We start from the raw sequence: 19,881 nt of genomic DNA, 5'->3' as shown, positions 1-19,881 counted from the left end.
TGACCACCAACCTAACAGCCAGTATGTCCATCTTTGGCTTGGATAACAGTGATGAAGCATCGTGGCATGGAAGCAATGAAGCCTTGGTAGTGCACCACATCATAAATTCTGGGGAGGGGGCGATGAGCTCTGATGCCACATCAGTCACATTCCAGATGTGTTTGATTGAGCACAGATCTGGTGAGTTGGGGGGCCAGCACATCAATTGGAACTTGTTACTGTATTCGTAAAACCATTACATCACACTCCTGGCCTTCTGACATGGTGCATTATCTTGTTGAAAAATGTCACTGCCCTTGGAAAACATGATCATCATGAAGGGGTGTAAATGGTCTTCAAACCGGAATACGATACTCCCTGGCTGTCAAGATGCCTTTGCAAGAGTTCCACTGGACCAATGGATGTCCAACTAAATGCTCCCCACAGCGTAATGGAGCCACCGGCAGCTTATCTGCATCTCACATATAGGTGTCAAGGAGCTGTTCCCCAGTAAGATAATGGATTCGCACCCTGCCATCGACACGATGAAGGGTGCATCAACATCCTGAGCTGATGGTCATGTGCCCATTTCAGTCATAGTTGCCAATGCTGTGGTGATAGCAATGGCACTTGTATGGGTCGACGGTGGCAGAGGCCCATTGTTAGGAGTGTTCAGTGCACTGTGTATTCAGACACACTTGTACTCTGCCCAGTGTCCAAGTGTGATTTTAGTTCCACCACAATTCATCACCTGTTCAGCCTACAATGTCCGACATCTATAATAAGGGGTGGCTGCCCAACCCCACGATGTCTGGATGTAATTTCATCTTGGTTTCGCCATGTGTTGTAGACACTCACCACAGCACTCCTCGAACACCTGACAAGACGTTCAGTTTCTGAAATGCTCATGCCAAGCCTCTGGGCCATCACAATCTGCCCTCGGTCAAACTCAGATAGATTACATACCTTCCCCATCCTACACGCAGATAGCATATGCGCTGATACTACATGCACTGCGAGTGTGTCTAACTAGCAGTCATTCCTAGCCAGGTGACACTGCTATCGCCTGGACTGGTTTATATCAATAGCAGGTAGGCAGTCGCAATGTTCTGGCTGATCAATGTATAGCTTCATATTACTATTCTGATGAGTTGTTATGTACCCGTTTATTCCTATTATTTTGTTTTTAACTTTGTCATTCATTTCTGTATGCCAGCTGCTAAGATTGAGGCCACTAAATCAGATGTGAAAGACATCAATTCATGTTAACTAGTTTGAGTTTCAGAATTCTACATATAACGAAAAAGATGATGGTACACAATTTCTAATAAGTAGATTATGTGCCAGCACCTTGTGTTACATTCTAAACATTCTCTATCTTATAGTGTGAGGGCTGGTACTGACATTAAAATTCCTCCTTGCTTTGTGAAAAAAGTATAATAAATGCCAACAGATTATGACACTGTCCATTTCTTCTGTGTCATGACTCATCCACCACAGCACTGCACTGCATTGATCACATCACTGCACTGCATTGATCACATCAATCACACTAACTGCTACCTGTTTAACACTGTTGTTGTTGCTGTTCAACACTATGTATGTACAAATAAGAAAATCAATGATGAGCAACCTCTGCCTGTATAATGAGTATGGAACTACATTTCAATTTATTTTTGATTTGTTTTGTTACCCAACTGATTCAATTTCTCTCTTGGTTTTTTTCCTCCCACTCAATGGAATGGTCCTCTGCCTGCATATCCTGCCAAGTGCTCACTGTCTCATAGCTTGATGTCACAGTAAAAAAATCTGAAAACTGGCTTCTATGATCATACAAATGACATACACTACACAGGTGTTACTGTTATGGTTCTTTCCACATTTATGAGCACTGTAATTGATGCAATGACCAGGTCCAGTTTCAAATTGACATGTCTTATACAGGTGGAGACCTTCACACTTCCATTTCCAGACATAAACTTAGTAACACCATCTCAGTGAAGTGGGACAGTAATTAATAACCACAGTAATGACATGGCATAATGGTAGCATGTTGAAAAGAACAGTGCACACAATAATGTTTTCAGTAAAGTCAGTGAAACTATCAACTGATGCCCAGTCACTGTAAAAATCCAGATGTTGAATGGTGGATAGTCAGATGCATGCTTTGACAAAGATGTGGTATTGTCACACGGATATTATACATACGTTTCACACAGATATTACTTCAATGCTTGCCGATTGCAAGCTTTCCCCGTAATAAATGTTACTTGATTCTGATTGCAGATTTTTATGAAAATCTGTGCAGATGTTACATGTTTACTTCCTGATTGCAGACTTTCACATGCAACTATTGCAAAACTATGTTGGCAATTTAACAGCTAGGTAGGTGCAGCCTCTCAACATAGGTGTTACTTGAGAACTTTCGGACTGTGGACTAATTACATGTGAATGACATAATTATTACTTGTGTGATGTTGAGGTGCAAACTTAAAGCAGACTCTTAGATAGATGTTAGCACATTCACACTCAGGCATTGACTGGTTATTTTGTGTGACCTTAGATAGTGTAAGGACAACTATGATTACAAAGGTTAACAAATCAGTCAAGAAGGCTAGGGGAGAGTTTCTGCTACACAGAGCAGACAAGCAGTTATTAACATCTCACTTAGATAGTGAACTGGCAACACTTAGTTCCAGTAAGATGGATGTAGAGGAATTATGGGCAAAGTTTAAGCAGACTGTAAATAGTGGTTTGGAGAGTTATGAGCCTAGTAAGTGGATAAAGGGTAGAAAAGACCCACCATGATTTACTAATGAAATTCAGCGGATGCTGGGAAAGCAGAGGATGTTGCACTCTGGGATTAAAAGGGGATGCACAAATGACAAGCGAAGGTCGCGTCTGTGAAAAGATCTAAGGGCGAAGCATACAACAACTACCACTGTCACACCTTAGCAAAAGATTTGGCAGAGACCCCACGAAAATTCTGGTCAAATGTAAAATTGCTAAGAGGGTCTAAGACTTCCACTCAGTCCCTTGTTGGCCTGTCTGGTGTGGCAGTTGAAGATAGCAAAACGAAAGCTGAAGTTTTAAATTTCATGTTCCAAAAATTGTTCACTTAGGAGAACCATACAAACATACCGTCATTCGACCATCAGACAGACTCCCATATGGATGACATAGAAATAGGCATACCTGGGGTAGAGAAACAACTGAAAGATTTGAAAACAAATAAATCACCGGGTCTGGATGGAACCCCAGTTTGATTTTACAAAGAGTACTCTATAGCATTAGCCCCTTACCTGGGATGCATTTACCGTGAATCTCTTGCCCAGCACAAGCGACAGCAAAAAAGCACAGATGACTCCAATATATAAGAAAGGTAAAAGAGTGGACCCGCAAAATTATGGACCGTATCCCTAACTTCTGTTTGCTGCAGAATCCTTGAGCATGTTCTCAGTTCGAATATAATAAACTTTCTTGAGACTAAGAAGCTTATGTCCATGAATCAGAATGGTTTTAGAAAGCATCACTCATGCAAAGCTTAGTTTACCCTTTTCTCAAATGATATACTGAGAACTATGGATGAAGGCCAACAGGCAGATTTTATATTTCTGGATTTCCGAAAAACATTTGCCACGGTGCCCCATTGCAGGCTGTTAACTAAGGTACAAGCATATGAAATAAGTTCACAGATTTGTGAGTGTCTTCTAGACCTCTTTAAATGCCAGAACCCAGTATGTTGTCCTCGATGGCAAGAGTTCGTCAGAGATAAGGATACTGTCAGGAGTGTGATAGGACTACTGTTGTTCTCTATATACGTAATTGATTTGGCAGGCAGGGTAGACAGCAATCTGTGTTTGTTTGCTGACGATGCCATGGTGTACGGTACGGTATCGAAGTTGAGTGACTGTAGGAAGATACAAGATGACTCAGACAAAATTTCCAGTTGGTGTTTAAGTTTCTGAGAATGAGTAGGAAGAACAAACCTGCAATGTTCGGATACAGTATTACTAGTATCCTGCGTGACAGTCATGCAGTTTAAATATCTGAGCATAATGTTGCAAAGTGATATGAGGCAGAATGAGCATGTGAATGGTAGGGAAGGCAAATGATCAACTTCGGTTTATTGGGAGAATTTTAGAAAAGAGTGCTTCACCTGGAAAGGAGACTGCATACAGGATGCTGGTGCAATCTATTCTTGAGTACTGATTGAGTGTTTGGGATCTGTACCAGCTTGGATTAGAGGAAGACATTGAAATAATTCAGAGGCAGGCTGCTACATTTGTTACCGAGTTTCAAACAACATGCAAGCTTTACAGAGGTGCTTCAGGAACTCAAATGGGAATCCCTGGAGAGAAGTCAACATTCTTTTTGTGGAAAACTATTGAGAAAATTTAGGGAACTGACATTTGAAGCTGACTGCAGCATGATTCTACTACCACCAACCCTCAAGGGATTCCCAGTTAAATTCATGTAGCATCTCTGTAACTCTCACACGTTTATCGAATCTGCCAGTAACAAATCCAGCAGCCCTCCTTTGAATCACTTCGATGTCTTCCCTTAACCTAACCTGTTGGGGACCACAAATGCTCTAGCAGTACCCAAGAATGGGACACACTAATGTTTTATATGTGGTCCATTTACAGGTGATCACACTTTCCTTAAATTCTCCCAATAAACAAAAGTTGACCATTTGCCTTCCCTTCTACCATAGTTATGTGCTCGTTCCATTTCATATCACTTTGCATCATTACAGTTAGACATTTAATTGATGTGACTGTGTCAAGCAGTATACTACTAAAGCTGTATTCAAACAGTATAAGACTGTCTTCCCTTCATATTTGCTTTAATTTACATTTTTCTACATTTAGAGAAAGCTGTCATTCATTACACCAACTAAAATTTTGTCTAACTCATCTTGTATTGTCCAACAGTCACTCAATGATGACACCTTCCCATACACCACAGCATCAACAGCAAACAGCCATAGGTTACTGCTAAACCTATGGTTAGATTATAGAGGAAATGGTTAGATCATTTATGTATATAAAGAATAAGAGAAGTCCTATCACACTTCCCTGGAGCACTCCTGATCATACCCTCGTCTCTGATGAATGCCCAATGCCGAGGAATTTGTCTGTTGCCCATCATCCATGATTCACAGGATATGTGAGCAAAGGACAAGCTGAGTTTCCCCACTAGCAGTGCTATCTAAATCCATTCTGATTTGTGGACAGAGGCTCTTCTGTCCTAAGGAAATTTATTATATTTGGACTCAATAGTTTTGAAGCAAACTGATGTTGAAGATACTGGTCTGCAATTTTGCAGGTCTATTCGTTTACCCTTCTTATATACTGCAGTCACATGTGCTTTTTTTACCATAACTTGTGACTTTGTGCTGGGCAAAAGATTTGAAATACATGCAAGCTAAGTAAGGGGACAGTGCCATAGAGTACTCTCTGGGATTCCATCCAGACCTGCTGACTTATTTCTTTTCAGCTATTTCAGTTGCTTTTTCTCCAACACGGATGCCTATTACTATGTGCTCCATATGGGAAGTTTGTACGACAGTCAAACAATGATATTTTTGTACAATCCTCCTGAGTGAATGGTCTCTTAAACGCAACATTTTGCTGTCTTCTATTATCAGATGAGACTGGTCAACAAGTGACTCAAGTGACTGGACAGAAGCCTTTGACCCGTTTAGCTATTTTACTTAGGATCAGAATTTTCTTGTGTCCTTGGCAAAACATTTTACTAAGATATGACAGTTGTAGTTTTTTATGCTTTGCGCAACAACCTTTTTATGGACACATGAATGTCTACTAACTTTTGCCTGTCATCATTTGCGTGTTCATTTTTGAACAAAGAGTGCAACAGTCTTTGCTTCATCAGCAGTTTCTGAATCTAGCTATTAAATCGCAGTGGGTCTCTTCCATCCTTAATCCACTTACCCAGCACAAACTTCTCCAGGGCACAATTTACAGAGCGTTTAAATTTTGCCCGTAATTCCTTTATGTCCAGCACACTGGAACTTAATGATATTCATTCACTTTCTAAGTGGCATGCTGATAACTGCTTATCTGCTCTTTCTAGCAAAAATACTCTCTTAGCCTTCTTGATGCATTTATTAATTAGAGTAACCATCATTGATATGATGACATTATGGTCACTAATCACTGTCTCTAGACTGACACTATAGGAATGGTCAACCCTGTTTGTAGCTACAAGGTCTAAAATATTTCCATTGCGTGTGGGCTGCCAAACTAGCTGCTCATGGCAACTTTTGGAAAACATTTTCAAAAGTACTTCACAACACTGTCCATCAGTGCCACCTGCAATAAGTCCATAGATGTCTCAGTCTATACTCGGCAGGTTAAAATCACTTCCAACTGATATTACATGATCTAGGCATTTGTGCACTACTAAGTGTAAACTTTCTTTGAACAATTCTAAAATTGTCGCAGCAGACTCAGCTGGCCTGTAAAAAGATCTGATAATTAACTTGAGTTCACCTAGACCTGTTACACACATTCAGATAACTTCACACTCAAACTATATTGTGACGTCAATAGACACATATATTTTTTTTTTTTTTTTTTTTTTTTTTTTTTTTTTTTTTTGTCGACTACTGTGAACTCTCCCCCTCTTATCTGTCTTTTTTATGTACATTCCATGCCCCACCAAATATTTCAGAGCTTTCTACTACGGATTTCACACAGCTCTCAGTTCCAAGAATAATTTGTGTGCAACAACATTCCTGGAGGGCAGTAAATTCAGAAGCTTTGTTACAAATATTTCCACAATTTACTGTTAAATTTTTGACAGCCAAAGTGTATTTCCTTTTTACATAATCTGATTTTTCTACTGTGTGTCATTTGAGAGTGGTTATCAGAGCACCTGACAGCCAAAGTGTATTTCCTTTTTACATAATCTGATTTTTCTACTGTGTGTCATTTGAGAGTGGTTATCAGAGCACCTAGCCTAAAAAAAAAACCTCTTGTTTACTCCACAAGTACTCTGCTACCTGAGTAACTGCTTCCTTTGTGTAGCGCACCCATGATACATCAAGGGTGTCCCACAATTCTCCACTCCATAATGTAGGTCCAGAAATCTGCATCCAAGACTGTTACAGAATCGGCAAAGCCTTTGGTGGAGACCCTTCTCTCAGTTCCAAATTATAGGACCCCTATCAAATGTGGGCATGATGCTGCAAACTGTGTGCACTGCTTGCACCCCACATATGAGGCCAGCAGTCTGTACCACTTCTGTCAGCCACCTGTATGAACTGAGGATGGCCTCAGAAGCCGAGTGACAGGTGTTACTTATACCAACATGAGCCAACTTGCACACGATTGAGCCCTGTACACTCAATAGCTGCAGACAGAGCCGCCTCCAGGTTGAGACCCTTCAGTAGCCATACTGAGTGCATACTGGATTTCTTTCTGGTCCTGATGCTACCCCAAGAGAATCCATAACGCGCCTAGCATTGGAGCTCCTGATGGCACTGTGAAGAATTGAACCATACAACATTTTTGTGTAATCAGAACGTTGACACCCGGTATCAGCTTGTTAGATAATCTTTTTTCTACAAAAATATGTTCCAAGATTACTTTTCATCTCTGTTTAATTATTACTTTGTTATCAGTAATGGCTATCACTCAACTCCAATAAAAAACAAAAACAATTACTCCGGACAATTTTCAACTCTAATAAAAAGCATTAACATGTACTCCAGACAATTTTTATCTGGGCCATCCATTTCAACAATAATACTTCAAAAATTTAAACAAATTCTGGTCCTTATGAGATTTGCTCTCATTTCACGACAAGGAGATTTCATCTCAAATCGTAGAGGTCAAGAGTGAATGTGTCACATCACTACTTCAAAGTTTGCTGAAAAACATATATGCTGAAGTTCCACATGATACCTCTCCAAAAATACAATATTTAGGTTTTCTGATGATTTGTTAAAACACTACAGACCTCTCTAAATGAGAGTATTCGTGAAAATGTAACAAAAGGCAAAATTGAAGAATTGTAATAAAGACACTAACAGTGACACACACTTTAATTTATTTTCAATAAATACTTTATTCCCAATACTAAGAAACATGATTAATACATACACACTTTTGAGCTTTTTTCATTTTTTTGGGGAAAATAAACTTTGAAAATTTGTAACGGTTTGTGAATTTCAAAATTATGTTTTGAAAATATGAACAGTCACAGGATGTTAACTGTTTTGAGAAATGATAAAGTGGAAGGACAGCTAACTGTCATCTATGACATTAATGATGAAATTCTTAAACTGTCAAAATATTTGCACATAAAGATGAAAGAGTCTGAAATGTTTTGGTTATTTAGAAATTATTTTCTCCAAAACCCCCATACTAAATGTTCTAAAACTTTTGTGGTACATTAGTTGGTCATTGTACTTGGGGAGTGTACAAACAGAGTGGGCAATACTTCTCTACTATCAAGATCAAAAAATCATGGAGACTTAAATATTCAAATTTGCCACTGATTTTAAGTAAATGTCATGCAAAACTGGTATTTCTGAATTTGAATAAGTGAGTGGGAAGCAATTCATACTTTTGTTTGAAAGCATTTTATAACAAAACTGAGAAACAGAATATTTACACCCATTTTTCTTTTTATGATATTTTTCACAAATTATTATTGTCTTCTGTCATGATTTTACTTCTCCACGACTTCCCATGAATTAAACAACTTCCCATGAATTAAAATTGCCTACAATGTAACAATCAACACTGCACGGTTGAAAAGAGATGATTTGCTCTCTCTCTTTTTTTTCCCTTCCATAAACAAGCTGAGCTTGCACACTGACAAGAATGATCCAACAAGAGCAGTACTTGGGAAATGGGAACTGCACACTGATCTTTTGATGATGGCCACTTGAAAGCATTAACAGGACAATGAGGTGTCATAAAGGAGACGGTTATATCTTGCAGCTCATGAGAGATACTTATTATCTTTCCCACCCACCACTGAAGTCATACATCAATGAAATGAAGTAGCTCACTACAAAGTCTTCTAATGTATACTGTGGTCTCTGCATTTCACACATAGTAACAGGCTGCATTTCATGGAGAACCATTTTTGCAAAGTACGTTCCACTCTGGGTGGCAACCTAGCTGTGACTCGATTAAATTTCTACTACAGGCTTCATAGCAGACCACTCTTCTCTCTTTTTTAAATGGAGTTCCCTTAATGTACTTTCATTTAGAAATAAGAGATTCATGCTTGTTACTAATGTTGATATGGTTTGTACAAATCCAGTAGCACCTCTTATAGTATCAACAGCTTCATGCTGGAGATGAAATCTTATTGCAAGATGTTTACAAAGACCTCCTACCCTATCACATGTACTTTTTCCCTGACCTATTGCTGGAAATATCCATTTTTTCCCTTAATTCCTGTACTACAGTGTTGACCAAGCTCATAAAGTTTTTAAAATTAGATGCTACACCATCAATCACGTACACATGTTTAGGAAATGTGTGGCCTCTAGATGCTATGTCATCAGTTATCATGCTGACAGTACATATGCAAGACAGCATAGCATGCATGTGCAAAGGCATGAATGAGATCATCAACGACAATAGCAAAACAGTGTGACGTTCCAAGGACATGAGCACCACATGTGAATATTGATGCCTATGTGATGTGTGCAAGTGGTAATTTCGGATTTCGTTCTGCAATGCAACAGATCTGTTTTCAGCAAAGTCAAAATGAAGAACTAATGTATCAGTATTCTGAGATGTGGCTGATTTTACTTCTGCTATCGCCTCTCTCTGATGGCAAGCTATTCCTCTCATGACCAAATGCCTAACTTCTGTAACAAACTTCTCTGGCTCTACTGTCTTTTTCACCACTCTCCTCCCTCCCACAATGCATATGTTATGTCTTTGTCAATATCCTGAAGATGTAGTGCTTCAACAATCATCACGTCAGCACAAGGATACACTGCACACTGCTGCAACCAACATTTATCTTGCGGCTCTTGACATATACAAAAAAAAAACATCAGGTCCAGCTCTGTGTAGTTCTTCCCCATGACACTGCTTGTGGTGAAACAAACGAGTTTCAAGTTAGTGCAGTAAATACATGTGCATACTTCCTTCCTTCACTGGCTGGCATTTTACCAATTTTTTCATAAGGAGTAGAATTTTGGAGACCAATTTTTAAATTTGGGTTCTCCTTTTTCATTAGGAGATATGCTTCTCTTATTGATCTTGCCATATATCTTTTTTCTTTTTTAATTTTTTTATGATTTTCACTAACAGAGATAACATCAGCCTGGTTAGGACTTTGCCTGCTGCAATCTTTGTCATCACTTAGGCAATATTCCAGAGCAACAGTAAGCATATCATCTTGCAATGGATGCCCACTGTAAGAATTAGAGCATGCCCAAATAGCTTCCTCATTCTTTATTTTATGAGCTTTTGAAATCAAATAATGTGAGGAATTGGGTATGTATTTCTGTATCTGCTGCTTAGAGTTACCTTGTATCAGTAGCAGTAACTGTACCTTCTCAGTAAAGGGGGCTGCAGAGATAGTGGTATCTAGGTTCTGAAACCACATATCACATTTTGTGCATGTATCATTATCTTCAGGTCCTGCACCAAGTGCATCTACATTACACACTTCACAAAGTTTTTAAGACGTTGCTTGTGTAAAACTTGTTTCAATTCCTTCAACTTTCTTTTTATATACTGTTTTCTTCTAGGGCTTCTTACCTTTCGTGGATGGCTACAACAGAAATGCTAACATTCAACACATCAACAACTTCACCCCTGGAATATAAACATCTGCACTGTCTTCTTCAGTTTCACATTCAGCTAATAGTGAGTGTTCAGGTGGGTTGTCACTAAATTTCTTCTTGTAATGAGTGTAGCAATTTCTGTACAATGGAGGTGATGCTAATACCATTAATTTAGAACCAAGACATTTCTGCAAATACCTCTGACAGATTTCCAACAACTGTGGAGTGTTTTTCATTTTTCTTAAACACCACTTCTTGTGTCTTTTTTTTATAGTTCACACACCTCCCTTGTTTCTACTGTATTTCCTCACTGACATTGTATCTAACAAAAAGTTGAAACCAAACACCAAACTCAATGCAGAATGGTTTATGTGCAAGTTCTCACTCATTTGTTATAAACAGAAGAACACTGGAAAAAGTGTTTCCAACATGCATATTTTACACTAGGAATTCAGTGATGCGAAATATGCAGAATGTTGAAAAATTTCTAACACTTTACACAGAAAAATATTGCCCACTGTTTCTGCACTGACTACTAACACATTAACCAAACAACATTTTGTGTAATTCTCAAAAAGTTTTTGGATGGGGGTTTTCGAGTAAATAATTCGTAAAAATGCAATTTTTTACATTTTTAGTAATAAATATTTACACAATACAGGTAGCTGGAGCAGGAAGATATTGTTTATAATTACATCAGTAGTATCTGGTAACATGACAGAGAAGATAGTGTTCTGTGACTTTCCAAGTAAGAAAAGAAAAGGAAAAAATTAAGTGGATAAATAAACTTAAATTTAGTATTTCTGTCTTAAATTTGTAAGTTAAAGAAAGCCCATAAGTGGTGAATGTCAACTACATTTCAACACTCTGAGAGGGAGCTTTAACATAAAACATCTGTCAGGCCTCCACTAATTTTGGTTTATTTTTTTTTTTTTTTTTGTTCTCTGTTGTTTTAAGAGTTATTTATGAAATATGCATTTTTCAAAGGGCTGTACCATTTACAAAAAATAATATAAAATGAAAATACTTTATTTCTTAACACTTATGATATAGAGGTCTAATACATATTTTTCCGTAGAAATTCATGACCACCAGTTGGTGTGACCTCATGATTTGAGATGAAATCGCTCTCCCTAGGCCCCAATACATTCATTCTGTATGTCGTCATACCTCTGTTCAGCAACTTTTCTTCCTAAATTCAAGCTCCACATGTTTGCTCCTTAAGACAAGCTTCAGTATTCACTTTTGGAAGCTGCTGCCGTTATCCTTAGCATTGTGATTTTGTTGCTTACTTGTATTTACCTGTAAACATCTCTGATGTTTAAAATATGTCATTATTTTAGCCCTTCTGTGTTCCAGATGCACTACTGAAAAGTGTGTAAATTGCTAAAATGCAGGGTAAGCAAAGGAGAGTTTGTGTTAAAACTTAACACATATTCTGTTAACATCTCATAATATGGAAAAAATAACTTAACTCACCAGGAGCTGGAGAAGGAGTTTTCACAAAGGAGAAGCCTCGTATTGTGGGTGTAGCACTGGTCTGTGTGAGTTCTTTACCATCCACACCAATCTTGCCCTCCAATGCTTGGGCCTGGCTCTGAGCCAGTTGGTGGATAACTTCTTTGCTGTGTTGCTCATCAAATGGGTTCTTGGCAAGGCGAGTGTTCTGGTGTACCACCTCCTGCTTCCTCCGAGCTCGTTCCACCTCCTCCTCTGGTGTCAGAGCCACCCCTGTAAAACAACATTGCATTTAGTTATAAAATTTAGATATACTCACAGGATCACAGACACAAGTTGCAAAATGTGAAAACTTCCACCCAAGAAGTATGTCCATGAAGAAATAATGAATTTTCACAGCCTTCTAGATATAGGAAGAGAACAGAAAATATACAGATGTGATAAATGTGGTATAGGTAAAATTTGCATCTGGAGAAAGTCTACATTTTTTTAAATTTTTTTATACAAATAGCAGAACTCAACAACTACTTTAAATGTTTCATTTCCTTATCTAATTCTTTCAGCATCACCTAATTTAATTCAACTACATTCCATTATCCTTGTTTTGCCTTTGTCCATAGTTCTGCACATCTGTTCGACGTCCCTTCTTGAAAACAGGGATGACCTGTGCCCTCTTCCAATCCTTTGGAATGCTATGCTCTTTTAGAGACCTACGGTACACCGCTGGAAGAAGAATGTCTGTTCCATCGTTCCATTCAACTGTTCTTCCAACTTAATTCCTACTCCAAATTTTTCTTTGCTTTCCTTTACTGCTTGGTTAACATGTAGACAGAACAACAACAGGGATAGGCTACAATGCTGTCTCACTACCTTCCCAACTATTGCTTCCCTTTCATGTCCCTCAGCTCTTTATAACTGCCATCTAGTTTCTGTATAAGATATAAATGGCCTTTCACTCCCTGTATTTTACCCTTACTACCTTCAGAATCCACAGAGTAATCTAGTCAACATTGTCAAAAGCTTTCTCTAAGCCTACAAATGCTATAATTGTAGTGTTACCTTTCCTAACCCTATCTTCTAAGAAAAGTTATAGGAGGGTTAGTACTGCCTTGGACAGCAGATGACATAGTTTTGTCATGGCTGGCTCTTCCAAACAATCAGCAGTTCTGATGGAATGTTGATCCACTCCGGGGATTTGTTTCGAGTTGGCTCTTACAGTGTTCTGTCAAACTCTTCTTGCAGGATCATATCTCCCATCTCTCCCCTTTCTATTATATTGCCTTCAAGTGCACCTCCCTTGTAAGGCACTTCTACATTCTCCTTCCACCTTTCAGCTTTCCCTTCTTTGCTTAGTACTGGTTTTCCTTCAGAGCTCCCGATATTCATACAGCTGTTTCTCTTGTCTCCAAAGGCCTCTTTAATTTCCCTATAGGTGGTATCTACCTTTCTCCCTAGATCTATATGCTTCTACATTCTTACATTTGTCCTTCAGCCATTTCAGCTTAACGATTTTGCACTTCCTGTCAATCTCATTTTTTAAACATTCATATTCCCTTTTGCCTGCTTCATTTTTATATTTTCACCTTTCATCAATTAAATTCAGTATCTCCTATGGTATCCAAGGATTTCTACTACACCTTGTCTTTTAGCTATTTGATCGTCTGCTAGCTTCACTATTTCATCTCCCAAGGTTACCCATTTGTCTTCTACTGTATTCGTTTATCAAGTTCTAGTCAATCTTTCCAGAGGCCCTACCTCCCATTCTTTCAACTTATCCAGGTCCCATCTCCTTAATTTCCTACCATTATATAATTTATTCAGTTTTAATCAACAAATCATAACCAATAAATTGACGTCATAGTCCACATATGTCCACGAATATGTTTTTTTATAATTTGAAATCTGGTTCCGAAATCTCTTTCTTACCATTATACAGGGTGTTACAAAAAGGTATGGCCAAACTTTCAGGAAATGTTCGTCACACACTAAGAAAGAAAATATGTTATGTGGACATGTGTCCAGAAACGCTTACTTTCCATGTTAGAGCTCATTTCATTACTTCTCTTCAAATCACATTAATCATGGAATGGAAACACACAGCGACAAAACGTACCAGCGTGACTTCAAACACTTTGTTACAGGAAACGTTCACAATGTCCACCGTTAGCGAGGATACATGCATCCACCCTCCGTCGCATAGAATCCCTGATGCGCTGATGCAGCCCTGGAGAATGGCGTATTGTATCACAGCCGTCCACAATACGAGCACGAAGAGTCTCTACATTTGGTACTGAGGTTGCGTAGACAAGAGCTTTCAAATGCCCCCATAAATGAAAGTCAAGAGGGTTGAGGTCAGGACAGCGTCAAGGCCATGGAATTGGTCCGCCTCTACCAATCCATCGGTCACCGAATCTGTTGTTGGGAAGCGTACGAACACTTCGACTGAAATGTGCAGGAGCTCCATTGTGCATGAACAACATGTTGTGTCGTACTTGTAAAGGCACATGTTCTAGCAGCACAGGTATGAATCCCGTATGAAATCATGTGCTCCATTGAGTGTAGGTGGACGAAACTAAAATGAGCTCTAACATGGAAATTAAGCGTTTCCGGACACATGTCCACATAACATCTTTTCTTTATTTGTGTGTGAGGAATGTTTCCTGAAAGTTTGGCCGTACCTTTTTGTATCACCCTGTATAATCAATCCGAAATCTTCTTGTGTCTCCAAGCCTATTTCATGTATACAATCTTTTTTCATGATTCTTAAACCCAAGTGTCATGATTAAAATATGCTCTGTGCAAATTTCTACCAGACAATATCCTCATTCATTCCTTTTCCACAGACCATATTCGCCCACTATTTATCCTTCTCTTCCTTCTCCTACTATCAAATTCCAGTCCCCATCACAAATATTTGTCTCTCTTAACTACCTGAAAATTTCTTTTATTTCATCATGCATTTATTCAATCTCATCATCTGCTGGGCTACTTGGCATATAAATTTGTACTTATGCGGTGGTTGTGGGCTTAGTACGGTATCTATCTTGGCTACAATAATAGGTTCACTAAGATGTTCTTAGTGGCTTACCTGCATTCCTCTTTTTTATATTCAATATTAAACCTACTCCCATATTACCCTTATTTGATAGTGTATTTATAATCCTGTATTCACCTTATCAGAAGTCTTATTCCCACAACACCAAACTTCAACTTATCCATTTCCTGTTTCAAATTTTCTAATCAATCTGCTCAATTAGGGATCAAACAATCCACACTTTGACCCACAGAACATAAATTTTGTTTTTCCTGACAATGACACCCTCCTCAGCAGCCCCTGCCTGGAGGTCTGAATGGGGACTATTTTTTCTCAAGATGATGTCATGCAAGCCCCCAGGAAAAGTCACTGCATTAGTGTCCCTTTGCTTTCAGTTGTTCACAGTATCAGCATAGCAAGGCCATTTTGGTTGATGTTTCAAGGCCAGATCAGGCAATCATCCAGACTGCTGCCCCTGCAACTACTGAAAAGCCTGCTGCCCTCTTCAAAAACTACATTTGTCTAGCGTCTCAACAGATACCTCTCTATTGTGGTTGGCTGCAGTACAGATATTTGTATCCCAGAGGCACGCAAGCCACCCAACCAACGGCTAGGAGAGGGGGTTGTAATTGTAAGAGATCATGTTTGTTGCTACCCTGGCTGAATGATGCAATTCTCCACGTGTTCATCTGAGATGTGCTGCCACAGTTGTTACACACAACTGCAGCAGAAACTGAAGATAAACTGATTGGCAGAATCTTAGTTGCTTGACACACTGTAAAACAGTAATTAAAATTCCTGGACTCTGTGATCTTGGGAAATAGAGGTGTTTCAACAATATTCATGGTTTCAGCAGAGACAGCGAAGCACCTTGAGCAAATTTGGCAGAAATGTCCTTCACTTCAGAAAGTGGGGGAGGGAGCACTAGGCAGAAGGAGCTGTTTGTGGTGAAGCATACAACTCATTAAACTAAATCTACTGCAATCAATTGCTCTATACTTTTTGTTTTCAAAACACCATTGTCTTATTGTCATTATCAGTTGGGCAGCTCTGACCCTGTTTAGACGAGTGCGTCTAACTTTATTACTCAACCAGTGTCCTCAGGAAAATGTCTCTTGCTGCTGGACTATGAAAGAAATGTTTATTCCAACAGTACCACATTTATGATGTAAGGATGACTTGAACAAAGTGGAAAGGTAATGTTTTTGCTATTTATGTGGAGTTAACTAATGAAAGAAACAGATATGCTGTAATAATAGTGTGTTTAATCCTCCTTCGGCAGTCAACATTTTGGTGCACAACATGCTGAACCTCAAACACTAACAGTATACATTCACTTTGATTTCAATACTGGCCCTTGTCTTTAGCCAACACAATCACTTATTTGTATGTTGACATCCTTGAGCTATTTTGCGATCACAATGCTGAGTAATTGTGCACAGGGTGTTTTTTAGCATATAACTATTACTGTCTTAAATATAAAATGGTAGCCGGGATGGAGATACTATCCAGTAATATGGAACATAGTAAAACAACATGTAACTATTTGTGGGATGTAATACTTACCATCTGGAACATACATTATGTAATTCTTGTTAGTGTATCCCCAAGTGTCAATCATAAGTGGCCTTTCTGTGCCAGCTGCTTGTTGTTCTATTGATGGTAGTGTAAGCCTTTTGTTCTTATCCTTATCAGAATTGTCTTCTTTTGCGTATAACCACGAATACTGGAAATAAAAATGAGAAACATATGTCACATGTATAGTAAGGATGCAAAAAAATGTTGCAAGGTTTTATCAAAATGAATATTGCTACTTATGAAAAATTTGCACAAAACATAAGTGTGCATTGCAGTTCATATAGCTGTTGCACAGTTTACTGTCTACTGTGCAACAGAGGTAAACCACTAATTTCCTGTGCATGCAGAAAAAAATGAACACCTATATCTTTCTGTGCGAGCTCTGGTTTTCCTTATTTTATTATGATGATTGTTTCTCCATATGTAGTTCGGCATCAATAAAATATTTTTGCACTTGGAGGAGAAAGTTGGTGATTGAAATTTTAAGAGAAGATCCCTGCAAAACGAGAAATGCCTTTGTTTTAATGATGTGTACCCCAAATCCTGTATCACATCTGTCACTCTCTCTCTCCTTTTTCTCGATCATACAAAACTTTCTGCCCTTCGTCAAGCTTCCTCAGTGTACTCCATTAATCCTATCTGGCAAGGATCCCACACTGCACACTGGTGTCCCAAAAGAGGACAGACAAGCATAGTGTAGACAGTCTCTTTAGTAGATCTGTTGCAGCTTCTAAGTGTTCTGCCAATAAAAATGCAGTCTTTGGTTCACCTTCTCCACAACATTTTCTATGTGTTCATTCCAATTTAAGTTATTTGTAATTGTAATTCTTAAGTATTTAGTTGAATTTATGGCCTTTAGATATGCCTTTTAGCACTCATGTGGATGACCTCACTTACTTACTTACTTACTTACTTACTCATCGGCTCTACAGCCCGTGAAGGGCCATGGCCTGCATCACATTATCCTACCATTCTATCCGTCTCCATCCTCTGACATCCAGTTTTTTCATGTCTTCTTCAACTTCATCCACCCAACCCCTCTGCCGTCTGCCTCCAGCCTTGCCATAAAAAATCCTCTTACATGCTCTGTCTTCTTCCATTCTGACCATGTGCCCTGTGCATCATAGTATTCTTATTTTAATGGTAGTAACAATGTCAGGTTCTTCAAAAAGATGTAGTTCTGCATTCGTACAAATGTGCCAGCCTTCTTGATCATATATTAGGCTATATATTTTACATAGCACCTTTCTCTTGCTAAGCATCTTTTCCTCATTTAACGCCGTGGTCCACATTTCGGCACCACATATAACAACTGGTCTTATAATTGTTTTGTAAATGAGGATTTTGGATTTTTGTGATAGAAGCAAACTCCTAAGCATGAGTAATGCAGTAAAATAGCATCTGTTAACTGCTGCTATTCTGGCTTTCACCTCACTGCCAATGTCATTTGTCTCAGTGATAGTCTACCCGAGGTACTTGAAGTCTCTCACCCTTTCAAACTCCCTGTCGCCTATCCTGAGATTTAGTAGGTTTAGTTGGTCGGTCATTGCCATATACTTCTTTTCGACATTGACTGTCAGGACAAGTTCCCTTGCACCTTTCTCCAGTCGTTGATAGGCTTCTCCTAGCACAGCAGTGTTTCGTGCGAGTAATGCCACATTGTCAGCGTAGGCTAGGTACTGTAGTGAACGATTTAAGAAGGTTACTCCTTTATTTAACTCTATCTGACTTATCACTTTTTCTAGGCAAAGGTTGAACAGCTATGATGAGATACTGTCACCCTGTCTAACTCCACTTCTCTGGAGATTTCGCCCCATATTTTTACTTTACACTTGGTTTCACTGAGGGTCATCATAGAAAGTTTAATGAGCTTCTTAGGTATTCCAGAATCTTCAGTTTAGAGTCCACAGTGGCACTCTTGAAATGCTATCATAGGCTTGTTTAAAGTTGATGTAAAGCTGGTGTCTGTTAATTTGATGTTCGCAACTTTTTCAAATAGTATGCGCAATGCGAATATCTGGTCAGTTCCTTCTAAAGCCACGCTGATAGTCTCCAACTCTCTCTTCCACATATGGAGTAAGCCTGCTGGTTAGAATCTTGGAGAAAACTATATATGTAGTATTTTGTAGGGAGATTCCTCGACAGTTTTGGCAGTTTAATTTATCTCCTTTTTTATGTATGGGGGGGCCCATTATAGCTGTTTTCCACTCCTTTGGCATGCTCTTCTCTTGCCAGATATTCAGTATTATTTTATGAATTGTTTTCCACAGCGATTCCCCACCATATTTGAGAAGTTCGGCCCGGATCTCATCTTCTCCAGGTGCCTTATTGTTTTTCAAGGTCTTAATGGCTTGCATCATGTCCACCCCCCCACCCCCCAGTGTAGGTCCTGGTGTTGCAACCCCTGGTCCACAGTAAGTTAGTTCCACCAGTTCCTCTCACTCTAACCCTTCCCCTTCTGGGTTCAGTAACTCTTGGAAGTAATGTGCCCACCTATCAAGTATTTTATTACTCTCCCCCATCAAATCCCCTCCTTGGTTCCTACACATATTAGTTCTGGCTTGGAACCCGGTCTTTACTCACACTTTTCATTATTTAGTGTTAACAGCCAATTTTTGCGCCTTACAGGTATCTTATCTAAATAATTTTGCAATTGGTTTTGATATCCTGATGTCTTTAATAGGTGATAAATGACAGCATCATCTATAAACAATCCAAGATGGCTTCTCAGATTGTCTTCTAAACTGTTTATATAGATAAGCAACAAAGGAGGGCCTATAATGCTAACCTGGGCAACACCAGAAAACACTTGTGTTTTACTCAAGGACTTTCTGTCAATTACTATGAACTATGACTTCTCTGATGCGAAATCATGAATCCAGTCACACAGCTGATATTCCATACACATGCAATTCGCTTACTAGTCACTTGTGAGGTACAGTGGTGTCAAAAGCCTTAAGTCTTCTGGAAATCTAGAAATACAGAGTCAAAAAAATGGTTCAAATGGCTCTGAGCACTATGGGACTTAACTGCTGAGGTC

General features: G+C 38.9%; 1 protein-coding gene across 1 annotated transcript in view; it reads right to left on the bottom strand.

The window, feature by feature from the left end:
• LOC126283980 (splicing factor ESS-2 homolog) overlaps positions 1–19,881 on the bottom strand; it is a 79,982-nt gene that overhangs the window by 33,839 nt on the left and 26,262 nt on the right. Inside the window, exons 4-5 of the mRNA XM_049982442.1 lie at positions 16,830–16,989; positions 12,251–12,502 (exon numbers count right to left, since the gene is read on the bottom strand). Of these exons, the coding sequence (XP_049838399.1) occupies positions 12,251–12,502; positions 16,830–16,989 (412 nt within the window). The remainder of the gene's footprint in view (positions 1–12,250; positions 12,503–16,829; positions 16,990–19,881) is intronic.

The sequence above is a fragment of the Schistocerca gregaria genome, chromosome 8 (assembly GCF_023897955.1).
Source record: "Schistocerca gregaria isolate iqSchGreg1 chromosome 8, iqSchGreg1.2, whole genome shotgun sequence".
NCBI lineage: Eukaryota > Metazoa > Arthropoda > Insecta > Orthoptera > Acrididae > Schistocerca > Schistocerca gregaria.
The sequence above is the reverse complement of the archived record's forward strand: the minus strand, read 5'-3'. Positions and strand labels throughout refer to the sequence as shown.